A 12119-nucleotide genomic window follows, 5' to 3' on the forward strand; every position below is an offset into this window, starting at 1 on the left:
GGCCGCGGTCCGGACGCGGTACGGGCGCGGTACTTTGCAAGTCTACTGTTTCAGTCCGCAGTCGCAGTTTCGACTGCGTTTTTCACTCTGTTCCTTTGGAATTTGGAAAAACATAAAACATGAAAGTTGTAGCCCTTTGAGTTATCTTTCCAATCATATATTGTGGAGCCCAAATGGAGTTTTGAGCAAAAAGTTATGTGTATTTTACTAGACAGTGCACAATATGCCCACTCGATCCTTCGTTTTGTTGCTCTATCATCCATTAATCCCCGAATACGATCCCGGCTTAATTCCTTGGGCTTTTACTCAGACTTCAAAGCTTTAAATCACTTGAATTCATTCCATAACATCTACATAGCTCGGAATCACTCCTACAAGGCATAAAATACACCGTTAGTGCAAAACACTAGCGATTAAAGCGCAAACTCAACTAAAGTGCAGTAAATTAGAGTGTAATAATCAATTAAAATACGTAATTATAGCCTATCATCAGACCTATAATTCACGGGTTCGAACCTGGATGTAGCCACTAATGATGCTTGCATTAGGGTAGGTTATCTACATCGTACCCTTTGGGATGCGACCCTTCTCCGAACCCTGCATGAACACGAGATACTTCGTGCAGGCCTTTCCCAAACTCTCTACATATGTACCAAGCTGTTGTTTTAATGCCAATTGAATCAATATTAGCTGTGAATTCGAATATTTTGGTATTTTTCGTATCTTTGGATGAAATGATGGGTCAATCATTTGCTTCATGGAAAGTTACAGCTATTAGATTAACTATTTTGAACAGTTTATAGAAGTTAAACTCTTTAGTTACACCATTAGTTTGTCTTACTTCTCTTATTTGCTGATGTCTCTTAATTAATTGCCGTTGTGTACAATGATAATTAGCTAACTTCCTTTTCTCTGGCTTGTTTTTCTCCCTTTCTTAGGTATTTTTTCATCGCAAACATTGTTGGAAGTGTCTATAGTATTCTTGTTCTTTTCCTACCTCGGAAGACTTCGCTGTCACGACTAGAGGAAGGGTTGCACTCCAAGGGTGTGATATATAGATAGCCTACCCTTTCAAACATTAGTGGCAGCTTCCACAGCTCTACCCGTGACCTATAGATCACATAAGATGATTTATAGCTACACAAATTTCTATGGCTTATTTTAGACATAAGTTTCAAAAATCTTTTTTTTTTTTAAAACTTCATGCCCAGTCAAACACCGTCATATAAATTGGGACGAAAGAAGTATAATATTATGGATATACACCACCAAAAAGTATATATATGCATGACTTTTCGGCAATTTGGAAATACTATTTTCGTCTTCTATAATATAGAACACTTGTATGACTCGCTTTCCTTTTTGGTCTGTCCGAGATGCTACAATAGGTTGTGACAATGGTGCTAACTTCAAGTGTATCGGCAGCATTGGCGGTTGCTCATGTGGGAAAGAAAGGGAACTCTCATGCAGGTTGGATAACAATTTGTCGCCAACTTCACAACTTTTGCAACCAAGTTGGTGGAGCTCTTATTACTGCCTTCACAGCACTTCTCCTTTGCCGAGATTAAGAGTGAAGAAAGCTCTGAATTACCTCCAATGGAGGTTGCAGAAGCTTCTCGAAGAGAGAGGAAAGAAGGAGTTGTTAAAGTCGGTTAAGTTGGAATTATGAACATTAACCAACCAAAAATATCTAACACTGTTCACTATATATACAACTAACCTATTGTAATACTAACCACTAATCACTAACTAAAGGTAGTGCTGACTCAGCACTAGTACAAAAATAAATACTATACAATACTAATTCATTACTATATTCTCAATACCCCTCCCCCCCTCAAGTTGGATGTGAGGAAATCACACCCAACTTGCTAAGTACAGAGCAGTGTTTGATCCCAGTAAGAGCCTTAGTGAGCACATCTGCAAGTTGCTGTCCAGTGCCAATGTGATGTAGTGAAATGAGCCCCTCTTGAAGTTCGGTACGCACAAAGTGACAACCGACTTCAATATGCTTAGTCCTTTCATGGAATACAGGATTCCTAGCAATATGTAGAGTAGAAAGGCTATCACAATGTACAGGTATAGGTAGATTGACTGACACAGTAAGTTCTTCAAGCAGTCTGGACAACCAAACAAGCTCACCAACAACTTTTCTAAGAGCTCTATGTTCTGCCTCTGCTGAAGAAAGAGAGATGGTTTCTTGTTTCTTGGATTTTCAACTAAATGGACTTCCTCCCAGGAACACAATAAATCCATACACTGATCTTCTGGAGTCTGGACAAGCTGCCCAATCAGAAACACAATAGGCAGCGAGGGAAAGATCATCTTTATTGCTGAAATAGAGGCCTATAGTGGGATCTCTCTTCAAGTATCTCAACATGTGATAAGCTGCCTTTAAGTGGGGCTCCCTAGGATCTTGCATAAACTGACTAAGATGTTGGACTCCATATGCTATGTCTAGTCTGGTATTAGTGAGAAAGTTCAATTTGCCAATCAATTTTCTGTAGAAAGTGGGGTCAGATAATGGTGCTCCTTCTTTAGCTTTCAATTTGATTGTGGAATCAAGGGGAGAAGTCAGGGATTGACAGTGAAGACACTCATAGTCCTTTAACAAGTCCAAAACAAACTTCCTTTGAGAAATGATAATGCCATTTGGTTCATAGAGAATCTCCAGCCCCAAGAAGTAGTGTAGCTGTCCTAAATCCTTGATTCTGAACTTATCATGCAAGAAGGCCTTAAGCTGATCAATATCTTCAGAATCAGTCCATGTGAGTAACACATCATCTACATACACTGCTACAAAGACAATGGAGGAATTCTGTTTTCTGTAGAACAAGGAGTAGTCATGCATGGAGTGTGTATACCCTCTAGAATTTAACACCTCAGTTAGCTTATCATACCACTGCCTACTGGCCTGTTTTAACCCATAAAGAGACTTATTCAGCTTACACACTAACTGTGGGGAAGATACTTCAAGGCCTGGAGGAGTCTGCATATAGACCTCCTCATGCAAATCTCCATGGAGAAATGCATTATTCACATCCATTTGTGAAATTTGCCATTTCTTCTTTGCTGCTATGGCAATGAGAGACCTCACAGTGGTCATCTTGACCACTGGGGAAAAGGTTTCTGTATAATCTACACCAGCTTGTTGAGTGTATCCTTTAACAACTAACCTTGCTTTGTATCTTTCTACACTACCATCTGCCCTATGTTTAACTTTATACACCCATCTACACCCAATGGCATGTTTTCCTTCAGGTAAAGGAACCAGATCCCATGTCTTATTAGCATACAGAGCCTCAAACTCATGTGTCATGGCATTCTGCCAGGCAGGATATACAACAACTTCTTCATATGAAGTTGGTTCTCTATCATTGCAAATATTCTCTACAATGTGCTGACTATCAGGATGTAGGGCATCAGAAATGATGTGGTTGTTATGGGAGAACATGGCATGCAAGGAAAAATTAGTGGTGCATTTTAGGTTTGGTATTTTGTAAACATAATCATTCAGATGTGAGGGTAGTTTGTGTTCCCTGTTGGATCTTCTAAAGCCTAGTTGTTCTATTAGTGACTGTTGGGATGAGACCACATTTTGTAATTGTTCTACTGGAATTTGGTGTTCATGTACAGAGGGTACAGGTGAGGAAGCAGCAGGTGGTGTACTAGAGCTTGGAGAATTGGTGTTTTCCTGATTATTGGCATTGTCACTAATGTTGTGAGACAAGTGGATGTCAGTGTGATCGGGAGGACTCTCAAAGAATGGTGTATTAGGAAAGACAGATGGAATATCAGATGTAGTGGAGTTAAGAGTGAAGGGGAAGATTGACTCATGGAATGAGACATCTCTAGAAATGTGTATTTTCTTAGTGGCCAGACTTAATACTTTGTACCCCTTTGTACCAAAAGGATACCCTACAAATACATGTGGACTGGTTCTTGGTTCAAGTTTATCTCTGAAGGGCTTTGTACAGTAGGGTAGCACAGGCACCCAAAACTTCTCAAGTGAGAGTAATTTGGTTTCTTTTTATATAGAAGCTCAAAAAGACACTTATTCTTTAGGGGAATGGTTGGAAGCCTGTTGACCAAGTATGTTGCTGTAAGAATACACTCTTCCCAATATTTCAATGGCAATTTGGATTGAAAAAGTAGTGCTCTGGCTACTTCAAGTAGATATTTGTGTTTCCTTTCCACCACCCCATTTTGTTGTGGTGTATAGGGACAAGTCTTTTGGTGGTTAATTCCTTTGAATTGAAAGAAAGAGGTTGCTTCATTGCTGGTGAACTCTAAACCATTATCAGATCTTATACATTTGACAGTTGTTTTGAACTGATTTTCTACCATGGTTGTAAAAGCCTTTATTATTTGTAGGACATTTCTTTTGCAGCTCAGGAGATGTGTCCAAGTGGACCTACTGTAGTCATCGCCAAAGTTAGAAAGTATTTGAAATTGTTGTGTGTGGTTATATGATAGGGTCCCCATAGATCTACATGAAGTACTTCAAATATTGCAGTGGTTTCAGTTGTTCTTTGGGGAAAAGAATGTCTGGATTGTCTGGCCATGGGACAGATATTACATCTGAAAGGTTGTTTAGTAGAAAAAGTTGCAGGTATAGTAGGAATCCCTCCCATTTTACTAAAGGGTACATGACCAAGTCTGAAGTGCCACAATACATCTAGATTAGTAATAGGAAATGAATCAGAAAACACAGCAGAATCACTGTCTTTATTCTTGCTGTTGTAGATGGAACTATTTACAATTGGAAGTGAATTGAAGAGTGGATAGACAGTGCGCATCCTTTACATCATTAGTGTGAATGGAAAGACAAGAAGGATCACAGTTTTGTTTAAGACTACCTTTCTTCAGGCACTTGGAGCAAAGAAAATACAAACCATCCAGCAACTTACCAATCTCTAGAGGCCTCTTCAGTGAAGGGGCCTGCAGTAGACAGGAAGTGTCTGAGAATGATGCAATACATTTTAAATGAACTGCTAAGGAACTGATAGACACTAGGTTAAATTTGAACTATGGAATGAATAGAACTTTGTACAGGATAATTTCAGGTGTTAGGGATACACTTCCAACCTCACTTACTTTGACTTTGTAACCATTTGGAAGTTTGACCAATAGAGGATAAGGTAGGCTTACTATGTTTTGCAAGTGAGATTTATTAAAAGTCATATGGTGTGATGCCCCGGAGTCTAATATCCATAAGTCAGCTTTTGCACTAAAATATTTGCAAGATAGATTGTTAAAATCAATTGAAAAAGTGCAAGCAATCATACCTGCAAAGCTCATTGATGCTCCACTAATCATGTTTGCACTAGCTGAACCTTCTCCAATGCTTCTTGTTTGAAAATGTTGCAACAAGCTAACAATTTGTCCATACTGTTCTTTTATAAGACTGACATTCTGACTTTGACTCTCTCCTTGAAGCTCCAGTTTCTCCCCTTCCTCTACATTTGTGACTGCATTTGCCATGGCATTTCTTCCCTTATTGAACCTTGTATTGTTATTGTACCCTTGTACACCTTGCCTATACTGTTTTTGTGGTCCTTGATTGAAACTTTGAGGATAACCGTGGAGCTTGTAGCACTTATCCTTAGTATGGCCTTGTCGTTTACAATAGTCACAAAAAGGTCGAGCTCTATTGTTTGCAGCTTGGTTTCCAGCTCCAGTAGAGTAGTTTGTCTTGAAATTCTTTCCTCCTAGGTTCGCATTTAGAGGGTGTTTGGATGGGCTTAAAAGCTGGTTTGACCAGCTTTTAAGCAATTTTTTTAATTTTTGGAGTGTTTGGGGGAAAAAAAAAGCTGCTTAAAAAAAGCTAAAAAGTGCTTAAAAAAGCCAAAAGCAACAAGTTGGCTGACCCCAACTTTTTCAATTTTGGTTTAAAAGCCATTTTGGTTTGACCAAAAAAATTACTCTCTTGTCCCTTATAAGTTTATATAATACCAAAATTACCCTCAGTCAAAGAAACCCTAAAACATTGTATTTCTCCTATTTTCTTCACTTTGAAGACTATCGTTGCCTCCTTTCATCTTCATCTCTGCTTCATTTTTCTGCGCTTTTCTTCAAGCAATTCAGTGGAAATCAATTATCGTTGTAAGTTCTTCTCGATCCTTATTGTATATTTTTGTTTGAATTCATTTGGAAAATTTTATTGAGTTTTGACTATTCAAATGCAAGAACTTCAGATCTACTAGTGTTCTTCCGAAAGTTTTCATTACTTATGATAATTCCTTCGGGGTTATTTAGAAACTGAAGTACAACATTGGGTTTTCAAAGCTAGAAGAATATTTAGATGTGCCTTTGTTGCACTTATGTTTCATATACCGTCGCTACTTAAATGCAATTGCTCATGAACAATGGAGTTAGCTTTTTTCCCTTGCATGAATTTTTGCTGCTTACAATTTTTTTTCAACATTTGTTCCTTCACGAGAAAGAAAAGGAAAAGGGGTTAAAAATAGCATTTTCCTTAATTCTGACAGAAGAAGACAAATCACTGTAGTAGATCCAGACCATTTAACCAATCAGCCAGTGATAAACTCCTAATTTCTCTCTGTTCTCTCTTTGCTAATGATATGCAAGGTCCTTGGTTTTATCAAAGTTGAATCTTTTTATAAAAATGAAGAAAAATGTAGTTTAGGAGTGCTGGAGCTAAGTGCTTGATAGCCCGTTAACACCTCTGCCAAGTTGTTCATATAAGCATGTCGTCAAGCACTAATATTCTTAACCAAATCATCACTACCTCGTTTTTCTTTGTTACTGCTGGTATTGTTAATACCATATATTGGACGTAAAGGTTATCCGACTCAAAATATTCTTGTTGTCGTAGATTTTAATATGTGTTTTACATTTGCATGGGCTGGGTGGGAAGGAGCAGCGCACGATAGTCGTATATCTGGTGAAGCCCTTCGTAGACCGCAACTTAACTTTCCACGTCCAATTGGAAATAAGTATTATCTAGTTGATGCAGGATATCCTTACATGAAGGGATATATGGCTCCATACAAAGGAGATAATGTGAGATATCACCTAGCACAATTCCGCCGCGGTGCAACAAGACAATTGTGAGAAGGGCGAATTGAAAAATTTAACTATTTGCATTCTTCTTGTAGAAATATTGTAGAGCGCACATTTGGGGTTTGGAAAGCAAGATGGTCTATTTTTGCGAGACATGCCTTTCTATCACATTGACACTCAAAGAGACATCGTACTTGCTACTATGGCCATTCATAACTATATTAGAAAAAAATGCAATATGGATGATGCATTCCGAGCAGCTGAGAATGAGAGATATGTTCCATTTGTTGATCCTGATGTTGGTACATCTTTGAGAGCTAATAACAATATAAATGCAAAAAATGTGGAAGAGCAAAGTGATCTTGTTTGGATGGGTCTTCGCGATTTGATTGCTAATGAAATTTGTGAAGCTTGATACTTGTAGTTGTATGAATCTTTTAAAACACTAATATTTATTATTTTACATTCCAACTGAGAAATATTATTTTGTTTCGTTCTCTTGAAATATGCATATAATAACCTAACTTTTTATATAATTTGAGAAATCAGTGTATAACTTCAATTTGATTAGCTTGATATATAAAACGGCTTTTTAAGTTTGTGATTGACTTCTGTCGCAGCACTTTCTGAGCCAAGGGAAGAAAAAAAGGTAATTGATCAATTAGATTCTCATACAGATATATACAAAGCAAAAACTATTCTTTTTATTTTCTTGGCAAACAAATAAAAAAACTATCTTAAGTAATTATTTAAATTAAAATATAAATTATTTTTTGTTTGCATATCTTATGAATCAAATATATTGTATTAATCAGCTCCTTTTATAATGTTAACAGCTTTAAGGATATTTCTGTCTTTTTAACAGAAAAAAGTTCTTACCATCACTTGTTTACCAAACACTTCAACAGCTTTTTTTAAGCTTCAGCACTTTTATCCAAACAAGTAACTGCTTATTTATAAAACAAGTTTCAGCACTTAAAAGCTGCTTTTAAGCACAAGTGCTTAAAAGCTACTTTTTTCCAGCCAATCCAAACGGGCTCTTAGTGCTGTGGAATCGACATTCAGCTGGTTCCTGGGCCTAAATTCTTTTTGTTTCTCTTCCTGTATTAGGAGGGCAAATGCCTGTGCCATGTTTGGCAAGGGATTCATCATAAGTATGCTTCCTCGAACAACCGTATACACTTCATTGAGCCCCATTAGGAACTGTATGAGCCTCCTATCCTGTTCTGCCTTATGCATGTTCTCCTTCGCCCCACAAGTGCATATACAACTGCAATGAGCTTTGACACTGAGAGTGTTCAATTCCTCCCAGAGTTTCTTCATTTTCGTGTAGTAACCGGTGATATCAAGCACACCCTGACTCAAATCGTTGATTTCCTTCTGAATTTGGTACAACTTAGCCCCATTCGTCTGATCATATCGATCCTGCAGCTCCTTCCACAGCTCAACGGAATCGTTTACATACTCAACACTGTCAGTTATGTCCTTTGACAAGGAATTTAAGATCCACGAGGTGACCATATCATCGCACCTTTCCCATTGACGAAAGAGTGGAGAATTCGCAACCGGTTTCTCAGTATCTCTAGTAATGAAACCTAACTTGTTCTTCACTATAAGGGCACTGAGCACGCTCCTCCTCCAGGAACGATATCCAACCCCATCAAAAGGTACTGGAACAAGACTGGATCCCGGGTTATCGGAAGGATGTATGTAAAGGGGACTCCCAGCATCGATTGTGGTCTGTGTCGTCGCTGCTGCTGTGGTTGTGGTCGCTCCATCAGTTTGATTTGTAACTGTCATGGAGATTTTATGAGAGATTTGTGAATAATAGTTGGAATATTCTTCGTACAGCTGAGATTTCTTCAGTCCGCTGACGGATCGTCACTGCATGTGTCCGATTCAAAATTTCCCCAAATTGTGATTATCGAATGAAGTTAAACGAAACCCTAGATCACTTTAATGACTAAAAACAGTAGAAAGAGATGAGGCGTGGTCGTTGATCGGACCTCCACTCTGATACCATGTCGAGATTAAGAGTGAAGAAAGCTCTGAATTACCTCCAATGGAGGTTGCAGAAGCTTCTCGAAGAGAGAGGAAAGAAGGAGTTGTTAAAGTCGGTTAAGTTGGAATTATGAACATTAACCAACCAAAAATATCTGACATTGTTCACTATACATACAACTAACCTATTGTAATACTAACCACTAATCACTAACTAAAGGTAGTGCTGACTCAACACTAGTACAAGAATAAATACTATACAATACTGCTATACAATACTAATTCATTACTATATTCTCAATATCCTTTACATGATGCTCTTACTTCACTCCATTCACACCCTCCTATATGCATTTTTCGTCTAAGATTTTTAGCACTGAATTTATTGTATTTGTAATATTTTAAGTTTGAAACTTAGTATTTGTTGAAATTTTCATTGTTTCGTATAAAATGATATTGAGTTTCATTAAACCTACACAACATCTTAACCCATAACCTATACGCTACATCCGACAGTGATGGTTTATAAGCTTTGTAATTGCAATTAATTACATACAAGGAGTCCTAATTATTAAGACTCCTCTTCTTGGTTCCACTACATCCTTTGGGCGGAAAAAAGGATTAGTGAAGGTTCATTAGTTGTGACATGCTGTTTTGATTTCTTGTTGTTTGTCATTAATTCATAATGTAACTAATAAAATAAATATCAATTACATGTATAGTTTCTTTCTTAAAATCCATATTTCAAGTTGACAATTTCATACTGTATTATACTCTTACAAGTCACCATGCAAAATGGAAAGAGCTTAAATTGAAAAGGAAATCTCATTTGAAATTCTAAAATTCTTCAAGATAACATTAATATAACTATCTGAAAACGAAATGAAGCAAGCTGTCGAGATGGCCGAGTTGGTCTAAGGCGCCAGATTAAGGTTCTGGTCCGAAAGGGCGTGGGTTCAAATCCCACTCTCGACATTACTTTTATTTTTAGTTGGACCTGCTTTTTTCCTTTTTAAATTGGACCTGAGTAGCTATGCTGTTCATTCGGATCGGATATCCAAAATCCGAACCGATCCATTCAATATCGAATTTCGGATTTCGAATCGGATTCAGATTGGTATATTTTAATCCGATCTGATCCGAAATTATTACGCAATGTATAAATACTACACTTTAATTTCGGATGGTCAGTACTTCATTTACATCTTCCTCCAAGTTATTACCTTTTACAATTGCTAGATTTAGCTATATTGGCACCATAGTACTCTCATAATTGCATAGACATGGATTTTTCTTAATGCATTGCCTCTTTTACAAAGAAAATATACATATTAGTTTGAAACTTTGAGGCATAATTATACGATCCGAAATTCGATCCGATCCAAACTTTAAAATTCGATCCGATCCGATATAATTCGGATCGGATTCGGATTGCATTTTCTAAAATCCGAAATCCGAATTCCGAATCCGAAACGTGCTAAATCCGACCCGATCCGATCCGTGCACAGCTCTAAGCTATACTACAATAGAAACCTATTTACCACCTTTATTTAGGTTTTTAATTAATTACTTTGTATATCTATATTTACAAGTTATATACAAAATCATAAAAAAGAAAAAAATTCAAGCTCCCTTAATTTTAGCATGTCAGTTACACAACAGCCACCCCCATTTCTAATACCCCCCCCCCCCTACATTTAAGATTTTGTTTATTTTCGAAAGGATGTCAAAAATAGTTTCTCTCTTTCTTAATAATCACCCAAAATCGGAATATTGCTCTAGAATCAAGTTGTAGGTAAGTTTTGAATCTTGTTTTCTTTCTTTATAAAATCTTTATCGTATGTGACTTGTATATGATACATCAATACCCAAAATAATACTTGATACAGTACTAATAAAATTATATTAGATTTTAGTGTAGAGTTGTGATTGAAACTTGAAGAAGATAAAGATCATAATTGTATCGCAATTTTTCAGAAATGTATCACGATTGTATTATAATTGTATATGTATCATAATTGTTGAAGTAATTGTATTACAAATGTATGATAATTGTATATTCATTGTATATTATTACGAGTAGTTGTGAGTTCATGACGAATTTCACAGTTTGTATCACAAATATATGATAATTGTTTATTAAATTATTAGTATTGTATCAGGTTTATTTTGGGTAATGTACCATATATAAGTTAGATACAATTGTGATACAAATATGATACAATTATATTTCAAGCGTTGTTGTACTTGATACGATTCAAATACAATTATGATACAATTCCCGAGTATTTCTTCATTTTCAGTGTTGTCCAGTCTCCCAATAAAAGAACAATGCAATTGACGATTTTTTAATAATATATAGTTACCGGCAATCGTGGGAAGAGAGAACATGGAGATTCTGGGAGTAGATTAAGGGATTTTGATGTAAAAAAAGAGGGAGAGAGAAGAGGAGAGGGGAAAAAAAAAGGAAAGGATATAATTGAATCACTTAATTGAAGGCACTAATAATGGGGTGAGAGCCTTTTAAGGAGCAATGTATACAATTTGTAAGAAAAACCTAGATACATATTAAAAACTACAAAACATAAAAAACATAAGTAAATAAATTTATAATATAGTATAGCTAGGTAAAAATTTCCTTTTTCACTTTCATTATCACAAATTTTAAAGAAGGGCCCAATACCACTAGCTTTTTAAAATAATTTCCTAGTTTATGCGTTATCATATCAGCTTTGATCATTAAAATCAACGTAATTGTTGAAATAAAAGAAAGAAAATTGATTGAAAATAAATAAAGAAATAATGTTTTCATCTTTTTATTCTACAAAAGATCAAACTTATCGAACCATGTATACTGAGCTCCTCATGTGGTTGTTTTAATTTTTTTTGCGGAAGCAACTTTTGAGTTGTTCAATAATTTGTTTTATTTCAGATACTAAGATTTTAAAAGAAGATAGCATGATAATTCATAGGATAAAATCATTAAGGAGACTCCTAGAAATATCATGCTAAATATAATAGCAAATTTACCATAATAAAAGGTTGTTGTTTAATTTCATTATCTAATCCACTATCCACCCATAAAAATGAGA

General features: G+C 36.3%; 1 protein-coding gene and 1 non-coding gene across 2 annotated transcripts; one reads left to right on the forward strand and one right to left on the reverse strand.

Annotated features, from left to right (window-relative positions):
- LOC109231472 lies at positions 7594 to 8826 on the reverse strand. Its single transcript, XM_019397132.1, has 2 exons — positions 8061 to 8826; positions 7594 to 7652 (listed from the first exon to the last, which is right to left on the reverse strand). The coding sequence occupies exons 1-2, from the start codon at positions 8824 to 8826 to the stop codon at positions 7594 to 7596; spliced, it is 825 nt and encodes a 274-aa protein (XP_019252677.1).
- TRNAL-AAG lies at positions 9922 to 10002 on the forward strand. Its single transcript has one exon. It is a non-coding gene; the product is annotated as a tRNA-Leu (tRNA).

The sequence above is a fragment of the Nicotiana attenuata genome, chromosome 8 (assembly GCF_001879085.1).
Source record: "Nicotiana attenuata strain UT chromosome 8, NIATTr2, whole genome shotgun sequence".
In the NCBI taxonomy this organism is placed as follows: domain Eukaryota; kingdom Viridiplantae; phylum Streptophyta; class Magnoliopsida; order Solanales; family Solanaceae; genus Nicotiana; species Nicotiana attenuata.